General features: G+C 39.8%; 1 protein-coding gene across 10 annotated transcripts in view; it reads right to left on the reverse strand.

Annotated features, from left to right (window-relative positions):
* The window catches only part of bptf (bromodomain PHD finger transcription factor), a 34,648-nt gene extending 12,018 nt beyond the window's left edge, over positions 1–22,630 (reverse strand). For 2 of the 10 annotated variants that reach the window (XM_081388190.1, XM_081388194.1), the window contains exons 1-22: positions 21,758–22,465; positions 19,176–20,001; positions 15,213–15,433; positions 13,274–13,483; positions 12,623–12,805; positions 11,972–12,157; positions 11,690–11,838; positions 11,158–11,489; positions 10,917–11,048; positions 9,803–9,932; positions 9,554–9,689; positions 9,169–9,456; positions 7,184–9,005; positions 6,222–6,346; positions 6,005–6,133; positions 5,714–5,864; positions 5,334–5,454; positions 4,839–5,079; positions 4,394–4,564; positions 3,211–3,347; positions 3,009–3,123; positions 2,584–2,759 (exon numbers count right to left, since the gene is read on the reverse strand). In XM_081388190.1, the coding sequence (XP_081244316.1) occupies positions 2,584–2,759; positions 3,009–3,123; positions 3,211–3,347; positions 4,394–4,564; positions 4,839–5,079; positions 5,334–5,454; positions 5,714–5,864; positions 6,005–6,133; positions 6,222–6,346; positions 7,184–9,005; positions 9,169–9,456; positions 9,554–9,689; positions 9,803–9,932; positions 10,917–11,048; positions 11,158–11,489; positions 11,690–11,838; positions 11,972–12,157; positions 12,623–12,805; positions 13,274–13,483; positions 15,213–15,433; positions 19,176–20,001; positions 21,758–22,241 (6,465 nt within the window). In that variant the 5' untranslated portion in view covers positions 22,242–22,465. Of the gene's footprint in view, positions 1–2,583; positions 2,760–3,008; positions 3,124–3,210; positions 3,348–4,393; positions 4,565–4,838; positions 5,080–5,333; positions 5,455–5,713; positions 5,865–6,004; positions 6,134–6,221; positions 6,347–7,183; positions 9,006–9,168; positions 9,457–9,553; positions 9,690–9,802; positions 9,933–10,916; positions 11,049–11,157; positions 11,490–11,689; positions 11,839–11,971; positions 12,158–12,622; positions 12,806–13,273; positions 13,484–15,212; positions 15,434–19,175; positions 20,002–21,757 lie in introns of all 10 variants that reach the window. The other 8 variants (XM_081388196.1, XM_081388197.1, XM_081388199.1 and 5 more) reach the window with 7 other exon arrangements.
* Positions 22,631–23,453: the final 823 nt, after the last annotated feature.

A 23,453-nucleotide genomic window follows, 5' to 3' on the forward strand; every position in this document is an offset into this window, starting at 1 on the left:
TAATTACAATTAACAGGAACAGGGTTCCTGCAGGTTTCAGTTAGTCAAATTTAAGACCTTTTTAAGACATTTTAAGATTAAAGATTGAAATTTAATACCTACACGACGCATTGCCAAAAAAATATTCAAATCAAAGAATTCATTTTATTTCAATGAATTCAGTAATTGAAAAAACATTAACTTAATTTACAGATAAAGCAATCACATTAGTAACCTTCCAGACCCAACAACGCGTCAGAGAAAAGAACAGAATCAGATATCATTTTTTTATAGAAAATTGTACTTTGCATATTATAGGCCTACTGTAAAAAACACATAATTAGTTGATTTTAGTTGATCATAACTAGAGATGAAATGGCATGAACATTTCATTTAATTATTATAGTGCCAAAAATGATCACTGTTATCACAGAATCCTGTTCAAAAAGTACTAATACTACACAATGAAATCAATTCACCAAGTTTTGTCAAAAAACAGCAAATACCAAATAAAATTAGCATCAATACACACTAACATAAACATTAAAATAATACGATTAAAAATGATAGCCAGATTTTAAAAGTGTCTTGCAACATGTTATATACTAGCCTAACATGTACAAGTTCAAATAAAGTTGCCAAAAAAGGTTTTTATAAAAAGATAAACCTCACATATTTCAGACTTTATCTTTTTTGACTCATTCTTTTTATAAAAAATGATTTACTGACATTTACAATACACTTTAGCTTATCTTTTATTATTAACAGTAAAATTCGGTCCGATTTTCCCGTGGCGTCCGTCGTTGCTATGCAACCATGCCCTGCGCTCTCCACAATGACAAAAAAGTTTTAGTGGCTAATGGAATGGATAGTGGCAAAACGCTTGCTGTAGCTCTGTTACAAGATTTATTTACGGAGAAGAGAAAAACACCCGTAGTGTTTGGGTGCACCCGCATCCTTCATGTCTTTTTTCATGTCACTGCGCCTGGAAAAAACGAGCGCGTCGCTTCAATTATAAGCGCGCTTACCGCGCGCCTACATTTGAATGAACTTGAGCGCGAAAAAGACGCGATATGTGAACTGCCTCTTGGCGAGCGACTTCGATACTTTTTTGCTACTTTGTAATAACTTTCTGCAGCCAGCGTTTCTGGAAATGAACGAGGGTAAAATCTTTTTTAAGACCTGACTAAATGAAATTTAAAGGGGGGGTGAATTACTGTTTCATGCATACTGAGTTTTTTACACTGTTAAAGAGTTGGATTCCCATGCTAAACATGGTCAAAGTTTCAAAAGTTAAGTTGTACGTTTGAAGGAGTATTTTTGTTCCAAAAATTGTCCTTCCGGTTTGTCACAAGTTTCGGAAAGTTTTTTTCGAGTATGGGTCTATGTTACGTAAGATGGTGCGGAATTTCCTTATATGGGTTCTAAGGGCACTTCTCCGGTAAGATCGCGGGCGCGCGCGCACTCGTAAACCAGAGCAAGAGAGTGAAAGCAGTTCGCCATCAAAGCGCCCTGCCCGGCTTTTGGGAAGTCAATGTCACCAAAGAAGTGTGTTTTTGGTTGCCAGGGCAAGACAACCCTGCACAGATTCCCAAAGAACCCAGCGTTAAGGCACCCGTGGATGGAGTTTGTTTTCCTGAGCATAAACGGAGTTGTGTAAGGCTGTTGTTCCCTGCATTTCGACGATGATTGTTTTATAAACAAAGCCCAGATCGTCTAATGCTTAAGGATCGAGCAGTCACAATGATAAAGGTTCGCGGTCGTGCGTTGGAACGGTGAGTAAAACTGTTGAACAAATGTCTCTGTGTGTTGTTAGCTCGGCGCGTTAGCACAGCTTTAGCTTCGCCCACATGGCCCGCCCCCAGCCGCTCGTTTTTTTCCGGAAAGACTCGGTACAGCCAATCTTTCAATTAAAAATATAATAAAACAAAAGACTTTTTGGAGATATAAAGGATGCAATATTACTCTATAGGTACTCAAGATTAACAGGAGATTGAGTGAAAATGAGCATTTCACCCCCCCTTTAAGACCATGGATAAAAATCTGCCTGTTTTTAAGACGTTTTAAGGCCTTAAATTTAAAGTTCAGAATTTAAGACTTTTTAAGACCCTGCGGGAACCCTGAGGAAAACATCTACTTACTAGTCTGCAAGCTATTCTAACTCAAACTTTCAAGGATTTTCTTATTTCTGTTTTTTAAATAAAGACTAAAATAGATGTTGGAAGCTTAGTTTTGGTGATGTTGAAGTCATGCGACCGTGTTGTAGTTCTTTAATAGTCTACGTTTAGCTTTTTACTTCTGCGGATTTACACTTCAAAATTCCTAAAAGTTGTGTTCATTTGTGAAGATTATCATAATGAACAAAACATGAAGGAATCATAAACTTTTGTTTGGTCAGAGTTTATTTTCAGCAATAATCCCAAAGCCAATGGGGAAAACCTATTGGGTTTTTGTCGACGGAACCAGGGTGATGCTGACTACATCACTGCAGCGCTCTATAATGTGCACAGATTAACAGGGCACAATAAGAACATTAAAATCTGTGATAAAAGAAGTAAATAAAGGTCCATTTGAATTGCATGCTGATTTAAAACTGGTACAAACCTGAGCCCCTTGGGTGAGCTGAGTGAGCTGGGCCAGAGTGAGTTTGACCTGACCCTGCTGTGGTCGGGGAGAAGAGGCCGTCTGTGGGGTCTGGGGTTGATTTGGAGTGGAGAGGCGAGGAGGAGTGCCCACCACCTGAGTGCCCACACTTGTTTGCACTGGCTGTTGCACTTGACCTGTGTGATATAAATCACAATCACAATCTGAAGTTTCAGAAACGATTTAGAAAACTTTGGTGTCTTCAACAGAGTTGGGCGTAAGTTACTGTGGACATCACATGGTCACAATGTAGCCTTCTGCTGTCAAATATTTTGGTTTAATGACCACTAATTAAATGAGACCCCATCATTTCCTGTCTCTTCTCTACTTTCCTACAGAAACCCATTAAAAGTAAAATTTCCAGGGCAAATCCTTGTTGAGAATACCTTGCTGAACCATCAGGGGTGTGCGAATGATAGTCTTCCCCAGGGTGGTGGCCTGTTGCAGGGGAGAGCGTATCACAGTCATCCCTGGTCGTAGAGCGGTTCCAGTCGTAAGGACCTGGGCATAAACGAGTAAATGAAACATTATTGCAGGAACACAAATGTTGAGTTGACCAGAGTGGATCATTTTAGTGAGGGTTCATACCTGCTGCGTGGAGGTGGTTGTGTTGGGTCTGATGTTGATGGTGGCTGTACGGGGCTGGAATGGAGGGAAGGACTGTGCGGTGGCCGCTGTGCTTGATGGAATGATGCCCACCACCTTCTGCTGTACCTGTACCAAACCTGTTGAGACAATGAGTAGATATAGTTTGCTCCAAGAGTACAGCATTACATGGATACAAAACTGTTCAAAAGTTTGGGGTTGGTAATATTTTTAAATGTTTTTGGAAAAAATCTCTTATGCTCACCAAGGCTACATTTATTTGATACTAAAAAACAGTAACATTGTGAAAAATTTTAAACTTAAATTTTTTATTTAGATATATTTTCAAGTGTAATTTATTCTTGTGATGGTAAAGCTGAATTTTCAGCATCATTACTTCAGTCTTCAGTGTCACATGATCCTTCAGAAATCATTCTGATATGATAATTTAATGCTCAAGAAACATATCTTATTAGCATCAATATCAAAATGGCTTAATATTTTATTTATATATTTATATATCATATATTTTCTCAGGATTCTTTGATGAATAGATCACAATTTATTTGAAATGTAAATCTTTAACTGACATTAAAAATGTTTTACTGTCACTTTTGATAATTTAATGCATCCTTGCTGAATAAAAGTATTAATTTCTCAAAAAAACCTTGCTGACCCCAAACTTTTAAACGGTAGTGTATTGATATCAGAATAAGAATATTTGACTTGGAATATTAAGTTTAAGTGTTTTCCAAACAGAAAACCAAACAAATTGGCACAAAAAAAAGAAAGAAAGAAATCCTTTGTATTATGCAATGAAAATGCTAAACAATGACAACCAACTAAATTGAAATTGAAGCCGTAAAAAGGACGTAGAGCTTTGTACCAAACTTTATAGGATGTTCACAATGACAGCAATTAAAATGAATGTTTCCTTCAACTCAGTGACTTTCAGCTGCTTTTTTGCAGCAAAGTGCTGCCAGTCTGAACAACCTTTTAGATAACTAACAGGCTGCATTAAGTGACCCATGCACACGGTATGCCGTTTATCATTAGAAACGAAGTAAAAAAATAAACGTCATTTAAGAATATGGTGCCGATATTATGCCTCTCTGCGAATCTGCGTGCAGGCAGGCCTAACTTGAAACAAAAATCACATGCCAATGATGTTGGAGGCCTGCCGTACCTCCTTGCGTGGTTGGCACGTTCACTGTGACTATCTTGCTGTTGGCTGGAACAGGTAGTTTAGCGGTGATGACACTGCCGGCCATCGACCCCGCAGCAGCAGCGATGTGGAACGTTTGCCCAGACGTGGTGGCGCTACTCGCCGCCACAGTCACAACCGAACTGGTAGAGACTGCAAGACACAGGTCTGATCACCACCCTAGCACATACATCTCAATCAGGTAATACAGCGGCGGTTGCATCCAAGTACGCCACGGACAACGAACGTCGATGTCAAGCACTAACACACCACTATAAATAAGCTCCCCAAAAAAATAATAATAAAGTATGCTAATTTCCAATCAAATACACTGACGTGCAAAAAACACACTACAATAACATCTAAAATAAAAAGACATCAAGAACTGTAATTAACCATGCATCCTCATAACATTGTAAAGACTGACCTGAACTGCCCTGTTGGCCCTGCTTGACCCAGGAAGCAAAGGACTGCTGGAAGTTCTTGTTTTGCTGGAATGTCACCGGAGAGCCCAGCTTGGTGGTCATTACCACTTTTGGCGCTGAAGTTACCTGACCGCTAATAGAGCCCAACACCACCTTCTGAGTAGTGGTGCCAGGGGTTGTAGGGGTGCTGGTCAAGGTGGATGTGGTGCTGGTGCTGCTAGGTTTTTGCTGTTCCAACCGTTTCTGCAATATTATCATCGAAAAAACTTACCATGACAATATAAACAAAAATACTAGGCAATAAGATAAATAAATAGACAAAATCAGCCAAAACAAGATTATTAAAATTAAGAACACACACAACTAATCTGAGAGTTAAATGATCATTAATGGCAACAACCAAACAAAAGGCCCATTGGAAAGAACACTCATTTCTTTCAGCATTGTGCCCCTGGTTAAGAGGGGCGCCCCAGGTGGGCACATGTCTACATTCCCACCTGCTGGGCTGCCAATCTCTGATGCTTTAGCTGAGCTTCCAATTGGGCCTTGACCTCCTCTGCTTTCTTCTGCACACTAACCTTAGTTGGGTCAGCCGCTTGTGCCTTTTCCCTCTCAACCCTGTCATACAAACATACAAATTGGTAATTGTGTAAACATCCACAGGAAATAACATTCTACATTTTTATTATCGTTAAAATATAATATATGAAAATGTATACATTCATGTCTTATCTACAACCGTCCTTTATCCAATAAATTTCACACAAGAGAAAGATTTTATGGAGCGTTTGACAGATGAGTATGCAATGAATCAGTATGTTGCATTGTGAAGGCGTGCAAATTCACAAAAACAACAGGAAAAAGAGGAAATTCCCACCTTTCAGTAAAGGCTCGAATCTCCCAGAGTTCCAGATCTTCCTCAGCCACCCAGGTTTCGATCACAACAGGCCCTGTCTGCTTAGCCGGTTCTGGCTTCTTTGGTCTCAGAGCACTCGAACGAAGGCCTTTCCTTTGAGGTGTGGGAGTCTCTGCTCAAAGGAATGATGGACAGACCAAATATCAACAGTGTTTCGGGTCAATCTAGCCTTGTATTATAGAAAACCATCCATGTCTGAAAACAATGGACTAATCGGTTGCCTGGCATAAGGACTCATTGAGTCACCATTACCTTTGGGAGTCTCAGGTACCCCAAGGGGACAAATAATCTTCCTGATGCAATACTCTGAACGAATGCCATATGGACCAACATCTCTCCGTTTTATGATCTCCGTGGTGGTGATATCAGTGTCAGATGTCTCTGTTAAGTTACACAAAAATGGTTGAGCACTGGCTTTTTAAAGTTCCTCATGAATGCCAAAGTGATATTAAAGCGGTTAAGCGCCAACCTGTTCGCGTTGTCCCTCCTGTGGGTGAGGGTTTCACAGACATGTCATCCCATCTGAGGCAGGCCCAAAGTAGCCTTAGCATTAGGCTCACTCCAGCCAAAGACCTCACCGTCTGGAGTCGGTATCTGCATGAAACAATCTCCAGTTCATTAACATCACAGAATTATTATTATTTTTTTAAATTAGGTATTAATGCAGATCTCATAAGCCTATTTGGTCTTTTGGCAACTAGTACTGCTCTTAAAAATGATCGTAAATGGACAGCTAGCATCAATATCCTGGTCTCTCCTCTGGACACCAAATTAACCTTGAGGAAAGATTTGAACACTAATTGGGACCAAGAACATAATAGTTCAGGAAAAGGCTACAAAATACCTTTAGGAAACCAGTAGATTTATTAGATAAACTAGATTCCAGTTCACATTCTCTGAACAAAAGTGAGAGGTCCTTGAAGCTAAACCTGTCCCCAAAACTACTAAAGGGGTTGCCAGTGCATACTAAAGGGGTTGCCAGTGCATTGCAGTAAAGTTGCCAAGTTGTTCCAATTAGATTTTAGTGCACTGCAACATGGTTGCCAAAATGTTCTCAGTGGTTGTAGGACATTGGTAGGTTATTACTGGCCCAAGTCAAAATAGCCCACCCCAAGTCTCGATGAAATTCTGGTCCCATACGGTTATGATTTTCATTAATTTTCTCATACACAAGGCAAAAACACAAGTCTGATTGCCTAGAGAAGTGATGGCACATCTCTTCCTTTACAAGACACAAGATTTGAAGCATCATCCCTGTCCATAGAACAGAAAGTTAATACATCAGTTTAGCGGCTTGATTAGGGCTAGAACTAAACTCTGCTGGCCCTTCAGGAGCAGGAATGGACACCTCTACCCGATGACTGCTTAATCAATTAATTCAGGTGTTTAGAAAGACAACATGAAACAGGGAAATCAAGTGAAAATACAGACCTCCATGTGATCCCAAATGTTGGTCGTGGGGATGGGTAGGGCCAAATGTCCAGGGCTGGCTTGGCATTATAGTTGAAGATGGGAACTTCACGGATACCACCGCGCCTTGCTAGTTTCTTCAGCTCATCATTGGGAAGCACAAAGATACTCTTCTTGCTACTCTTGGTCACAAACTTGCGGTACGAGGGCAAGGCTGTTCCGGACCGCGTTTTCTTGGTGCGAGAGAACTTTAACAGTCGTACCCTGTCCCTGGTGGAATATTCGTGACTCACTGTCATAGATTTTACAGTGGAACCACTAGGACTCAACATGGTATCGGTCAGTGTTTTTGTGACAGTGGTCAAACACTCTTTTGTTAGAGTAGCTTCCTGGGGTGAGTCTGTAACCTGTGTAACAGTGGTAGTTGTAGTGGAGAGTGTCGAAACAGAGCTGGTAGACTCCACCTTAGAATCTGTTGGTACAGGTGTACTGATCCCGTTATTGGAAGCAAGACCATCACGTGAGGTCAACACCATGCGGGACGCTGTGGATACTGTGGTTGTAGTTGTCGTGACTTGAGTAATGACGGTCGTAGTCTCGCTAACGCTGCTGCTGTTTTCGGTGAGGTCACTACTTAAGCTGGACTCTTCCGCTGAAGGGACGGGGGAAGGAACAGGAGGCTTTGCCTCCTCAACTTGCATTGGCTCTATCTTTGAGCTATGACTAGGCACCTCGGATCTTGCATTCGGCTCGGAAGCTACAGAAGAAGGTTCAGGTACAGTGGAAGAAACCGAGGAGTCTATAGATTCTTCAGTGTTGTTTTCCAACTTGGCCACTTTCTGAGGCGGTGTATAATCGGGATCAAGCTTGGTAACCCCTTTATCCTCATCCGAATTCAGCTGAGGAATCGTGCTATTAGTCCATTCGTTAAGACACTCTTGAGTGGCGTCACCATTCAATAGCGACTTCACTGGTTCCTTTGGTGATATTGCTTTAATCTCCTCTGCAACGGTACTGGTTAGATCCTTTGTGTTAACATTATCAGTCAAAGTCTTACATTCTGGGTCAACCGGACCATCCTTCCCATTTACTTGCACAGGCAAAGCTCTCTTTACATCTAGGTCATTTTCATTGTTTTCAATGATGTCCTTTCTCTCAGAGTCTTCAGGTGGGCACGTAACATCTGTGACAGTTTTCTCAGGTTTAGCGTTCAAGCTGAGGCTTTGATCCAGACTTTGAGAGTTTCCATTAAGCTCAGACATTGCTACCCTACTGGCGGTCTTGGGTTCAGGTTCTGTCAGCTTCTGCTCATGTTCTTTAGGGGCTAAGTCACCAGAGTCATTTAATCTGACATCCAGGATGTTCTTCTGTCCTGAAGTGTTTGTCTTAGCCTGTTCTTCCTCCTGGTTAAAATCAAGCCTTTTGACCACATTGTCTTTTTCTTGGATTACTAGACATGCTACTCCCTCAGTCTGTCTAGCCTTTGGAGTTTCAGAGATAGTTCCTTCAATCTTAATCTTTTGATCTTGAGCAGCAATGGTTGTCTCTTTGTTTTCCAATATCTTTTCTGTAGAGGATTTAGACATGGTTCCCTGCTTGAGTTTCTCAAGCCTCTGCTTCTCTTCTATGGTGAACTGTTTGACCCGCCTCTCCAAAAGCCCATCAAGTTTTGATGCCTTGATTTTCTTGTATGCCGTGCGTAGCAAGAAGCCTTCACTGACGTTCACAACATCATGCCAGAAGGACTGCAGGGGTTGACTTGGGGCACTATCCTTCGTCAGCTCACTATCCGAAGGCTCTCTTTTCAAAGGAGAGGCATCGGATGAGGCATTTGTGATGTTAACTACAACCATGAAAAACAGACTCATTAGCAACTGTTCCACATTACAAGGCAGCTATTTTTACGCATTCAAATTCTAGTCAATACATGCTTTTCATTTTCACAGCCCTTTTTTATGTACCAAGGACAGCACATCAGAAATGATAGAGTAAAACTTTGCAAATACCTTTTTCATCATTTACAGAGTTTGGAGTGCTGGTGTCCATTTCTTCCACCGATTCATTTTTCTCATCACACTTCTCTTTAACCGTTTCATTCTCTTTTTCTTCATCTTGTTCTTCATCTTTTAACACATGATCTTTCTCCAAAGATTGCTTTTCTTTAGAATAATCTAGGGATGTGTCCTGGACGTTATCCTTTTCAGGAACACTTTCAGAGGAAATTTCATCTGTTTTAACCAAAGTTCTTGGTGTTTCTGAAAGAGATGCCTGATTGTCCATTCCAGTTTTAGCTGCTGAAAAAAAAAAAAAGTGTTTTATCAGACAAATACAACTTTTTTGTTTCCCAGATTAGGGACATTTTCTAATATTCTGTACTAGCAAACAGCTTACCCTCAATTGCTTTCCGGTAATTGACGTTGGTGTTTCCAGGTAGCTTTGGGAAAAAGCGATGGACGTGCGTCTTACTCACCCAGCTCCAACCTCCATAACCAGTTACTCTGTACTCCTCACCTTTCTGCTTCCACACCTACATAATATGTTTGAACAGTTACCGAATGCCTTCAGCTCAAATGTTGAAGCTGATGTAATTTCCTAAAATGTTCAAATAAAACGCTCAAGCTAGCAAGTGTTCAGATGTACCTGGTGTTTGATGGGGAAAGTGTACTTCACCCATGTGGCCTGCTGCATAGTCTCTTCATCCTCTAATTTTTTCTCTCTCTTTTTCACCTTCTCCTTCTCTTCCCGTTCAACAGAGGTCATGCGATGAAACCTGCGGAAAGATGAAGCACAAAAAAAAAGAAAAAAGAGAGATCACCAAAACTGGGACATAAAGGTGACTCGTTGTACATTTTTGGAAAGCCTCCAGCACAGAATTTGCTGAAGTAAAAAATGGATGATTTTCAACAATGTGCAGAAATATATTACTGCACTAAGGTATTGTTATCCACACATGCAAAAAAAGCATTTAATTTCCCTGACAATAAACTGCACATGACAATTGTGCTAGTTTAAAGACAACAAACCAATATTGTGAAAACTTGACCGGGTTTTTTTTTTATTTTATTTTTTTATTAAATATAAAATCCCCAAGCCCTTTCTGACTGCAAATCCTTCCAAAGCGTTCAAGCTAAACACAGCCCAGACATGAATTGGGTTATTATGACTTTCCTTATTAATTAGAATTTTTTTTCCTAAACAGAATATCAAACAAAAACCTCATCCACAAAACTCAGCACAATCCTTTAGCCCATTCTGATTTATTAATCTTCTTTTATTTTATCTAAATGCATATCTCTAAAAATCCCATAGATGTTAATTGACAATGTCGACGATGATTTCAAACTCAAATTTCATCACAAACGCTTTAAACTGTTCATCTATGCATCTATCTGTCTGGCCTGTATGACTTTCAAATGACAACTTTTGAGTTTTTTGATGTTTATATAATACTTTTACATGTATACTTTTAGAGGATTTGTAATGGCTGCTATTATAGGAAGACTTTCAAAACAGCTATAGCATTAGATGCCATAACTAAAGCGGTGTTCAAAACGAATAGCAATGAAATTGAAGGAGTTTCTAAACTGTTAGTTGCTAAATATATTTTTTATATTTTCTATCCTACCCAGCTCTAACGGGCAACAGATCGTGTGAACTTCACTGTCTGCACTCGCATTGAAGGTCACCATATTGCATTCATAGTATAATTCTGTAAATATTAGCATCAAAAGATTGTAGGTTCATTTAAACTGACCTTGTGTGACCCAGAGAATCCTTCCACATAGGGAGCATGACCACTGGTTTGATTGCACACTCTAGAATGGCCAAAGCTAAAGCAAACTCTCTCGCCTTGCTGCACATTTGGACAGCCTTTATCCAGTTTGACCTACAGCAATGGAAAAGGTCACAGGATGACATGGTTAAATTCTTCTTCTAGGAAACTTTAGCACATTCAAAATAAAAACAAGTCCTACTGGTACTTGTAAGACTTTCACCTGTGTGACGCCCAGTTGGGATGCAAGAATGGAGCAGGGACATTGTTCTCCAGCTGGATGATGGTTAATCTCAGAGTGGACACAGTTAGGGCTTTGGAGCCGTACAGCGATCCGTTCCACTTGAACTCACCAGCAGGGGTCATGCAAAACTTGTGGGAAAGATGTCTGCGTTTGTCATGGTCCTCACGGTGTTGGTGCTTGTTCAGGGCAAGTGTGTTAGTGCTATACTGGTTGTGGTAGACGCGAAACTTGCCCTCATGGCCCAGTTTGAAAAAGCCACTGCTCTTGTTAGAATCTCTCTTAAAGGAGCCAAATGACGACAGTGGGGGAGTCTGAAATATCAATGACATGATTTAAAGATTTACAGATTTAGCAACTATGTAACTTTTTTGTTGAAGACTTATGGTACCTTTATACTAATACATGCCTTAGCAAATACCACTAATGACCAAAAATCCATTTTGTCATCAAAACATCAACAACCTCTATAAAAGATGTAATCTGTCACCATAAATAAAGACAACAGCCTTACCTCTTTAAGTGCTCTGCTACCATCCTGAGAGCTGCCATCTTTGTCCTGCATGACCTTGCGTTGGCTTAGCTTGCTATCAGGGTTCCGGAGTCGTGTAATCATGCGTGAAGATCCTGTCTTTGCACTATCTCCATTAGCTTTACCCTCACCTAAGAAAAAGAAAGAAAAAAAGACACCTATAACCCAAAACTTTTGAACAGTTGTGTATGTTTATTTATAACAAATTTTAAACATATATAAGAAATTTAAAAGTATATTCTGTGTATGTAGGTGCATAGAAACCTGTATCATCTTGGCTGTTGAGAGAAGATTGTGAAGATCGGTCCACCAGGTCAGGCTCTTCTGGACCTCGCAGGCATTCAGTGATGGAGAAGTGACTGCTGCAGCTGTTCTCATCCACTGTCTGTGCAGGTTCAGTCTCTAGTACAGAATCCCCATCACCATGGGCAGCAGACTCTGAAATCTTATCTGAAGGAGAATCAGTGACAGAAGATACATGAGATACATTAGTAATGGCCATGTTGAGAGTAGAATACTCCCATAATACACATACAACTACTGCAAAAATAAATTACTAGCATTTCACTCTAGCCACAGCCAATATAATATTGTAGTAAATCATTAACACATCAGCAGTATATATCAGTGCACCATTGTAAACTTTGTTAAATCCAATTCAAACAGGCTCTATACTCTCAGTAAACACGATATAACAAAGACGATGGCAAAGATCCAGTGCTGCTTTATAGACGGCACTGTTGAGCAAAGGTTGCTGGGCAAAGTAGATGGTCTCTTGTGCCAGGAGGGTCTTTGTTTTAGAACTAAAAAATGGAAGATCTGTTTCTAGCTTGGAAATCAACTGCAGCTAACTAGTTAGAACTGTCTTAATGTAGCAGCATGTGACTTGAACATTAAGAAAAGAACTTGCTGTACCTGCCAACTCTTTCACCCCATCAGTCCGTTCCCCTGCCTCTTCACCACTGGAAGACGATGTCACTGCATTCCCTATGGGATTCTGGGAGTCAGTTTTAGTCGGAATGGTTGAGCTGGATGCCGCTAGCTCAGGAACGTTGGTGGTGCTGCCCACCTCACCAACTGGGACAGCTGAGACTGAAGCTGAAATTTGACAAAAGAGACCACGTTTATCAAGTATAAAATATCATTACACAAGGGTAATAATATCTTAATTATTAATAATAAAACAAAATTAACAGAAGAGTAAAACTAGAAAAAAAGGAAATTCATAATAGAAATTTCAATAACTTTTTTAAGGCCCAAAAAAAAACATTTTTAAATTTCCTGATATTTCCAGGTTTTTAATGACAGTGGGACTCCTGTAAATTAGAAATGTCATTCTCACATTTTATCAATAAACTAAAGATGATGTATGTGTGATATGATAAATAGCCCTTCACAAACAAAAAAGGTACAAGATGTAATTACTACTAAACAGACCCCAAATCACAAGTGTGCCTGAATTACTACTTACTATTAGAAAGATGCAATTGCAATTAAATCCGACATCAAAAACACACAAAATCATGTAAACACAGCAGCTAATTGAGCCATAAAAAGATCTCTAACCGTCTGCAGAAGTTTGCTCATTCATCGCATTCCCATTACTGGAGTCTTGTTGTGGACACGATCCGTTCGAGTTCGCCTGATCGCTCACAGCTGGTTCACCAGATCCTGATTTCGATTCCTGTCTGGCCCTCTCAGCCTCCTCCGCTGCCCGTCGCTTCACCTCCTCAAGCTCCGCTTCCTGCTTGGTCTTCAGGCGGTCCAGGATCACATCTGGAGGAAATGCATAGTAGAATATTCTCAAGATCTCGCCCATTTAACAGCACTGAAACACCACAACAGCTGTCCGATGTGTATCCCTAAACAAATCCGTTCCTAATTCCTAATAAGATCAAATGAGATCATCAACATTTCATAAGCCTAAAGATGCGTCAACGAGTTAAGCTGGTTAATCACTGACATACAATGGCCTACAAGTTATTTGTAAGTTTTGAAAAATTTAACTACTTGCAACTTACCAGTCCCAACTAAGCATTCAAGTAACCACATGAAAACAAGGTTTGCATGCAGGAAGCAAAAGATGCATGAAACATCTGCAGCAAGTGAAAAACTTTCCCACAAAACCTTTACAAGATGAATCTCGCTTCAGTGCAGGTGGAGCTGCTTTTGCACTGCTATAAATAGCTGGGCGGAAAGACACCTTACAGTCATTTGAATTCCTTCACATTAACTATTACTGATTCAGACAGTCACTGACTGTAGTTAATTAAAATAACACAATTCTTTCCACATTTTCTTTTTGACACTGCTAAAGTACACTGCAGGCAATCACAATAAATTTGTGAAATGGAAGTCCTTATTTGCAATGGGACACGTGAAAAAGTATGAAAATCCACATGATTTATTTATTTAGATTTCATCATCCATTCATGTTGTTTATTTAATTTAGTACTCTGACTTAAATATGTCTGTGTATGCCATGAAAAGATTATAATAATGATAATAATAAAATAAAAATGTAAACATTTGCAAAGAAATGTGTAATGGTATTATCCAGTAATGCAATGCAGTAATATTTTTATTACTACAATAAAACAAGTATTGAAAGTAATTTAAAAAAAGAAAGTAAAGAAAAAAAAAACCTTTAAAAGTGCATATATTCTGATTAAATCTAGTATGTTTTACTAAATGGATATAAGTTTGTTCAACATAACTAAAACAAGTCAATTGAAATAAATGATATTTGTTGAAAAGGCTTAATTTAATTATGGTGTAATAGTCACGCATAATTTAATTACTGGTGAATTCACTGAGCATTTATTAAAGTTAGGTCTTAGCATTGGATTCATAAGCTGCATTTTATATATATATATAAAAAAGCCCACATAGTTAAGGAAAATAACTGCTGTCATTTCCATACAAGAAAGCTGAAGGCTTAACTTAGAGAAATTAAATAAGTCCCACTTCCACAGAGCAGACAAGAGACCAACAGAGTCATGAACTATTTAGAAAAGGGGAAAAATGAGTGTGGGTTGCTAAAATGACCAGTTTCCGAAAAGAAATCATGTTGATTCAGACAACATGCATGTCCATAAATAAGTCAATCGGTTAGTCAGACATCCAGGAATGATCTGGCATCTGCTTAAAAACTTAGCTCATAACATTCAGTGGTTGTGTATGCTGTATTAACTAATAACGATAACTAATATGCATGATTCCCACAGGAAATACATATAATAAACAAACAATATTAGAAAAAAAAAAAAAAAACTTTGATTTATTTTATTGTGAGTAAATCTTACAAAACTAAAATTATTATTTGGTGAATTTTTTTTTACAATATGGCTGTCCAAAAAATAAAATAAAACACACCATCTAATTAAATAAAAAACCTAGCAAGCTAGTTTGTGGTGGTCTCACTTTGCACATCCCAACAAATGTGTATTTCCAAGACGGTAATAAAAATGGTGTGTATGAGCTTTTGATTCATGTATTTTCTTACCATTGGCAACGGTGAGGTATGCCTTGTTATTCCCACGGGCCTTGTTAGTGAGCTCCTCGGTAATGTCCATGTGAGAGTGGATCTCCTCTCTCATCTCCTCCAGCACGGAGCAGAGGTCATTCTCCCAGAACCCTTTATCCATAACTTCCAATAACTCCCCCAGCTGGACTTTAGTGCTGTAGTACCAAGTCTGCTTATTTTCATCCTCGCCATCTTCCTCTCTGAAAAGGATCAGGTAACATACATTAAACACAAGCACTTTAACCATATTTTGGTTACATTTATTTTAAGGTGTCCTTGTCACAGTGTAATTGTACTGAGTAATATCAATTAACAACACAGGGCTCCAGACTAACTTTTTTTATTAGGAGCGCTGTAGCCCCTGACTTAAAATTTTAGGAGCGCAAGCAGAAAATTTAGGGGCACACCTTCACATTTTCCCCCTAAATAACTATTACAGACAAATGCTTTGATAATAAATAGATTAAGCGTACAGAAATTATGGTGCAGTTTTATTTTAAGATCACAGGGCTCCAGACTAACATCTGAGGGCCGCGGCTCTAAGTTCTACAGAAAGTATTTGGTAGCACTGTGGGATGACAAAGCACTGAGCTAAATTTGTGGTGTATAGATAAAGTTAAATTTAATTATTATCCTTCATAATGTCTTAATATTATTTCAAAAGCAAAATGAGTGACAAAATAGATATTAGGGAGTGAAAATAGCCAATAAGCACCCTCAGCAGCTGTTTACAATGGTAATTTAGTCTTCTTTTAAAAAAAAAATAAGTGTGAGTTTTCCTACTTCTTGAAACTTTCAGTTTTATAAATAGAGACAATCTTTAAAGGATGAACAAAATGTTTTGGTCGACACATTAAAAACAACAACATTTTAATAGGATATAGTTTTGAAGTGCTGTAAAAAGATGTGTAGGCTACTTTCATAACCACAGTATACCATAGTTATAGTTATGCCTGGTTCAGAATACGCAATTTTTTTGTCTGTTACTATAGTCAATGTATCAGATTACACGATTTCGACTCCTAAAAATCTTGTCATGTCCTGGACAAGAAACATTGTCAGACTACACATTGCTTTACGACCAGTCATCTCGAGCCGTCTCACACACATATTCACTCGCACATGTACACACGCACTCACTCACATACACGCACATAGACTAACGCACGCACACACTCACTCGCGCACACACTCTCTCACTCTCTCTCGCTCGCTCGCTCGCTCACTCACTCACTCACGGTGCGTGTCCACTACAGCGGCAAAAGTCCGCTCAGTGCCGCTGGTAACGCTGTAACGTCTCCGCTTTGGGGTGTGTCTGTTGCGAGTGTGTTTAATCTATGTTTTTTACAACACACGTACAATATAATCATCAGAGATGCACGCCATTACATTTAGAAATAGGCAAGCTTTGTTTCCAAATGCACCAAGCAAAGATATCCTTTCAATTTTATAAACTTTTATTAACCCAGCCAATATAATCACAATGAACACATCCAAAATAAAATCTTTAACATATATAACAACTGCAAAGCGTCTAATTTGTAAACAAAATGATTTACGCACTAAATCCAGCATTAACTCCGGCACAATTTGCATATTTTTAAACTCTCAGAACAGACGTCACATCCCGAACCTCACAGCAATTGGCTGCCGACCGCGTTTTTCGCTTGATATTTGCATAAAGTCAAAAACTGCCCAACCTTTTTGACGCTCTCGGTCGCTCTCAACGCTTTCTCCGGTCCGCTGGCAATCCCAAAATGCACTGCGCGAGCGTGAAGCTCAACTTCCATAGGAATGAATTGAAAACGCTCGCTCCGCTCCGCTCGCAACGCGCCAGTGGACACGCACCGTCACTTGCGCGCGGGCGCACACACACACACACACTCATTCACTCACTCACTCGCGCGCACACACACACTCATTCACTCGGAACCCTTCATGGAGGACCGTTAAAAAATTAAACATGCTAGTCTTCTTGTCGTGATGTCGTAAACAAAGCATCGCAGACGCGACGTCGGTTGTCGCCCACTTTGAACGAGATGAAATTTACTGGTCGCACATGTGCGACTGGATGTAAAATTTAGTCGCACACTCTCAAATTTTGGTCGCAGAATGCGACCATTTGGTCGCAGTCTGGAGCCCTGCAACATGTACTGTACTTACTATAGGGCTAGGATTAGGGTTTGGTTTAGGGTGAGTTGGATTTAATTATGCATAATTTGCAGTAATTACTACAGTAATTACATGTAAAAAATGTAACAAGGACACTGTAAAATAAAGTGTTACCCCTTGTTTTTTCACTTTTTCAGAAAAGCTAGGTTGAAATGTTAGTAATGCACCGACATTTTCATTATCAACGCTGTACTGTGATTTATCAATAAAAAAGCTTAGAAACTGAACAGTTATAGCATAGATTTTTCTACTTTTGAAGTAACTACAACCCACAGCTTCACAATTAATAGAGAGACGGAAGGAATAATTCACACACGCAATCGCTCTCATTAATGCATTGAAATAAATCTATTTTACTTGTGCTCATTTATCTGTACCTGATTTAGAACAAGCAGAAAGACATAGACAAAATAACTGCTGTAAGTTAGTTATTACATCAAAGCAAAATCACTGTGGATATGGAATTCCAAAGCTGCCAAAATAATATATTTGCCGCAGCTGTACACAAAGCGACCCGAGTTCGAGTCACGCTTTCAAGGTTCAAGCTTTCTCAAGCCAACATCAAAGTTTATTCACAAACTTTAGCCTATAGTTATAACAATAATGTTCACAAATATGTCAATGCATGAACGAAAGAATCCTTCTTTAGAAAATAGCATGTTTCATGATAATTTTATGGTAACACTTTACAATAAGGTTTCCTTAGTTAACATTATATAACGTTGACCAATACTTGTACAGCACTTATTAAAGGATTAGTTCGCTTCTGTCGTCATTTACTCACCCTGAAGTTTCTTCAAACCTGTATGAGTTTCTTTCTTCTGCTGAACACAAAAGAAGATATTTTGAAGAATGTCGGTAGCCAGACAGTTGATGGACCACACTGACTTCCAGAGTAGGAAAATAAATACCATGGAAGGCAATGGGGTCCATCAACTTTCTTCATAACATCTTCTTTTGTGTTCAGCAGAAGAAAGAAACTCAGAGGTTTGAAGCAACTTAAGGGTGAGTAAATGATGATAGAATTTTCATTTTGAAGTGAACTATTCCTTTAATCATAATGTTAATCTCAACATTTATTAATACATTTTGCATAATGCTGTATCTTAAGTAAGGGTTAATGCCCGACGAGGTGTCCATTATCAGGTATTAATGGACGACGGCGAGGCGTGATTGCCTCCGCCGAAGTCCATTAATACCTGACAATGGACACCTCGAAGGGCATTAACCCGCTTATACCATGGTCACTTACGAAAGAAAGAAATATTTAATCAATTAATAATACTTTAATGTGTTTTAGAGTAAAAATCGTGAGGGTTTTTATTTATTAAGTCGAGCGCACTATTTACTATCTCCCGTATACAGGCGTTGCCAAGCAACGACCCGACCGCAGCAGTTGATCAGTGAGTTTGAGCCTTCCCTAGGTGTACATTATCACTTTTTAACGGACACCCTGCAGCCAATCAGAATCGAGTATTCACCCAGACCATGGTATAACATTAGTTAATGCACTGTGAACTAGTGACATGAACATTTTTATTAACTAATATTAACAAAATGTTAATAAATGCTGTAAAAATATATTGCCCATTGTTAGTTTATAATAGTTAATGCATTAACGATGGTTAACAAATGAGACCTTATTGCATAGCTTGTTATTGTTATTTTTTTGCATACACAGGTCAATAATTAAACTCCTTGAAAGTGAGTTTTTTTTTTTTTCACCAGATTCTCAGCAGTTTGTATCCATAATATATTGCAAATACTCACACAACGATCCTCCTGTTGAGAAACCAGTATTTTCTTTGATGTCGGTCGTAACCAATGGGCTCTTGCCGGATGTACGGCCTGCTCTTCTGAAACTCTGTCAGACAGTCTGTTACGCCGGGCACTTTGTGCGCCACACAAATCTCACACTGCCATTCGTCCTCGGGCACCTCTTCCAGCGGAGGCTTCACGCACTCAAGGTGATACACGGCCGAGCAGGTCTCGCAGCACAGGAGGTCGCCGAGCCTGTGGCAAACCCGGCAATGGTCGTCGTACTGAACGACCCCCTCGGACATGAGCTCCTCGCGGGCGAGGTTGGTGGTGAGGAATTGGTCCACCAGGAACTGTAAGACCTTGACTTTGCTCTCCAAAGGGCTGAACGGGTAGTCTTCGCCCTCCAGGTCAGGGAGCACGTGGTGATACTCGGGGTCGCTTTCGCAGTATGAACGCACCACTTCTGGCCAGGTCATACCGTCAATGAAGTAGAGCGTGGAGTTGATGCTGTCTTTGAGGTCCGCGGGTCCGAAAGTGGTGTTGGAGGTGTCCTCCTCCCGTAAGATGGCCTTCAGCAGACAGATGTGCGTCTCCGCCATCAGCGTGCACTGCTCCTGTCCGACCAAAGCGGCGCAGAAGTCCTCGAAACGGAACGGAGAGAGACGCAAGACTGTACTGAAACTGCGAAGGACCTCATAAACAGCTGATGCGTTGAGTAGCTGCTCGTTGGGAATGAGAAGGTCCTCGGAGGAACTGGGCAGCTCCAGAGAAGGAATCTCCTTCTGCTCCAGAATAGGAGAAGGTGGTCGCCTTGGTCTTGGTCTTTTACGACCTACTGAAACAGAGAGAATCAGTATCAGTTTTGATTGCTGGATGTAAGTACTCCAATTAGGAACAGATTAAAGACAACGTGAATTTTTCAAGGAGGAAAACAAGTCCCAACACAATTTTATGATCATGTAATATAGAAACTTTGTCTCATTTTATTTGTTAATAAGAGAGACGGTCATGTTAGTCCATTTGGAATAACTTGCATGAAATGATCAGTTTCCCCAAAAAGTTCATGTTGATTCAGATGACAATTAATTAAGTCAATCAGTTAGTCAGACATCAGGAATGATCAGGCATCTGCTTAAAAACTTAACTCAAAAATGAGACAATAAGGAACATAACGTTGTGCATGCTGTATTAAACCAACAGTTAATTTTTATGATTCCCAATTTGCATGCACACAACAGTTTAAAATAAGAAGCAACAACACAGAAATCTGCATAAGGTATACTTAAATTCTATAAAAATATATTTTAATCGTTGAAAAAAAAAAAAAACTTAATATGCACAGCACTTTTTGGGGTTTGAAATTAATAAGGTCACATTAGATTGATCAAAAGTGGCAGTAAATATATTTATGATGATACAAAAAGATCTGTAACTTCATAAATGTCTTTCTTTTGAACGGTTTTATCCATGAAAGAATCCTGAAAAAAAAAATGTATCACGTTTCCACAAAAATATGAATCAGCACAGCTATTTTTAACATTGATAACAATCAGAAATGTTTCCTGAGCATCAAATCATCACATAAGAATGATTTCTGAAGGATCAAGTGACACTAAAGACTGGAGTAATGATGCATTTATACCATCACAGGAATAAATTACATTTTAAAACGTTCAAACAGACAACATGAGGTTCAACACCTCATCCATCACTCTAAAATTACTTTAACCCTAATTATCTCTCATAAGGCGGGTAAATCATCCTAAACCTTCATGAGCTACATCATAAATGGAATTATGACGTCATGTGCGAGAGTGACACACAGTAGCGGGTCGAATTTAAACGTCCTCCCCGCGTCAGGTGCGACGGCACTGGCGCTGGATTTCAAAACAATCGGCCGCATGCTGCCCTGTCATTAGCTGCACTTCAGCTTTGGCTACGTGCTCCAAAACACCAGTCAGACAACCATAGCCTCATGCAAATGAGGGTGGATAGTAAGTAAGACACCTAAATGCAACACTCGACCGTACTTTTATCAAAGTTTATGGAATATGCAGATGGTTTTATTAACAAATTATCTTATCAGCGCGAAATCAATTAGCAAGATAACGGGCTAACTAACTTTTGGTGTGCTCATATGCAAGATTAAAAAGTGACCCCGTTACAGTCTAAACCCATGGAAACATATAGTCATATAACAAGAGAGAGTGATTTAAGAGTATTTAAAACACACACACTGCAGAGGGTGTCTGGATTTAATGAGCTAACGGGCTAACCGTTAGCAAATGCATAATTGACGAGTGAAGATAACTTTTTGTTGATATTAAAAACCGCTTTGCTGTTGTACAATGGGATTTTTAAGTTTAATATTTAACTTTTTGCATCTTGATAGCGTCCCGCAATTGCAATTTCATCGCAACAAATGCCTACCGCGCTAATGCTAAGTTACTTGCTAAACCCGCGGCCTTTGCCAGCATAGAAAAGCACCAGGATCCATTTTGAGTGTTTTGGTCAACAAAAGAGCGCTGTTTTCGCTCTCATTACTTGCACACGGATCAGTCGCCGGTGAGATCGATGAAGATCGCTCGTACCTGCGTTGCTGCCGTGGCTGCTCTCCGTGCAGTAACTCGCATCATCTTCTTCCAATTCGTCCAGTTCCTCCAGGTAGTCGGACTCGTCGTTGATGGCCTCCTCCTCTTCTTCTTCTTCCTCCTCTTCATCCGTCAGAGGCTCCTCAATGATTTCCTCCTCTTCTGATCTCAAACTAACCGCATCCTCATCATCTTCATCGCTCTCGTGGTCGTCGTAAACCACCCCGCTCGCGGTGTTCCGCCGCCCCCTGCCTCTGGCCGTTCCCCTGCCTCTTCCTCTCCCTCTCGAAACCGCGGATCGCGCTTTTCTCCGGCCTCGTGTTGCATGATGATGAATCCCTCGTTTAGGGGTAACATAATCGTCATCGGAGGTAACTTTCACCTTCGCCCGCAAGCCCCGGCGGGGTCTCAGACCGCGCACCGGTCCCGTTGAGGGCTCCTGCATCAGCTGCGCTTTGGGCGGCCTGCCTCGTCTCCCCCTCATTATGGATAAAAATCTATTCTCTTCAGTTTCGCGTTTAGCCTGCACTTTACACGCACCAAACCCGGAATTTCGGGCACCACCGCAAAGTTGATCCCGTGCAGGTGAGAATGCACTAGTCCCGCGGAGCCCCGGTCTCGGTTAACGCGAGAAAGCTCAAAACGAACGCCCGGCGCCCCGCTTCAGGTCGCTCGTAGCCGCCATGTTCTTTCCTCCCTCTCCGTCCCGCTGACAACAGACAGCAGGCCTGTGCTGGAGTCACGTGACCCGCGCTCCGACTCAACGCTTTCAGCACGCCACGATGTTTGTTGCGTTTCGCGACTGTCAACACGCTTTCTGAGCGCCTGCTACTATCATTAGGCTCTTAAGCACGTGAAAGTGTGCCTCCGTGTGTAGATTTGATGGTTTTAGTGTTGTTCTGAGGCAGTGGCTCTTGTCATCTGTTCTCCATTTTCTTCTACGTGTTAACTTCATTCGGTTCATTGAGATGGAGGGTTGACAGAAACAGATTGGTCTCTTAGAGTATATATATATATATATATATATATATATATATATATATATATATATATATATATATATATATATATATATATATATATATATATATATATATATATATATATATATGAAGAGTTCAGATGCAAAAGCCTCTAAGTGCCATCTGAAATTTTCTTCTAAAATGATACATTTTATCAAGCTCGTATATTTAAGTTCAGTAATTTCACTTAAATGGCAATGAAAATTACCTATTAATTGTCATTTAAGTGAAATTACTGAACTTAAATATACAAGCTTGATAAAAATGATCATTCTAGAAGAAAATTTCAGATGGCACTTAGAGGCTTTTGCATCTGAACTCTCCATATATATATATATTCATTATGTTATGCTGTGTCCACTGTGGTGGACACCAGAACTCAGTTTTTTTTTTTTTTTTAAAGAAGCCATGAATAGGCAAAACAATGCTATTAAATTTAATACTAAAAGAGTATGATTATGATTGTTAAAACTGAAGAGGACCTTAAGCAAAACTTTCCCTCTTTTTATTTAGGTGACCAAGTATTAAATGTGGTAAATGAAATGTTGGGTCACATTATTAGAAATTATCTAAATGATAATGATGGTGTGCAGCGCCAGTGCTGTAAGTTATATGGACAGGCAAATATGTTGGCACGTAAATTTTATATGTGCACAGGTGATGTTAAATATGGC

Source organism: Scardinius erythrophthalmus (assembly GCF_964197995.2).
Source record: "Scardinius erythrophthalmus genome assembly, chromosome: 1".
Lineage (NCBI taxonomy): Eukaryota > Metazoa > Chordata > Actinopteri > Cypriniformes > Leuciscidae > Scardinius > Scardinius erythrophthalmus.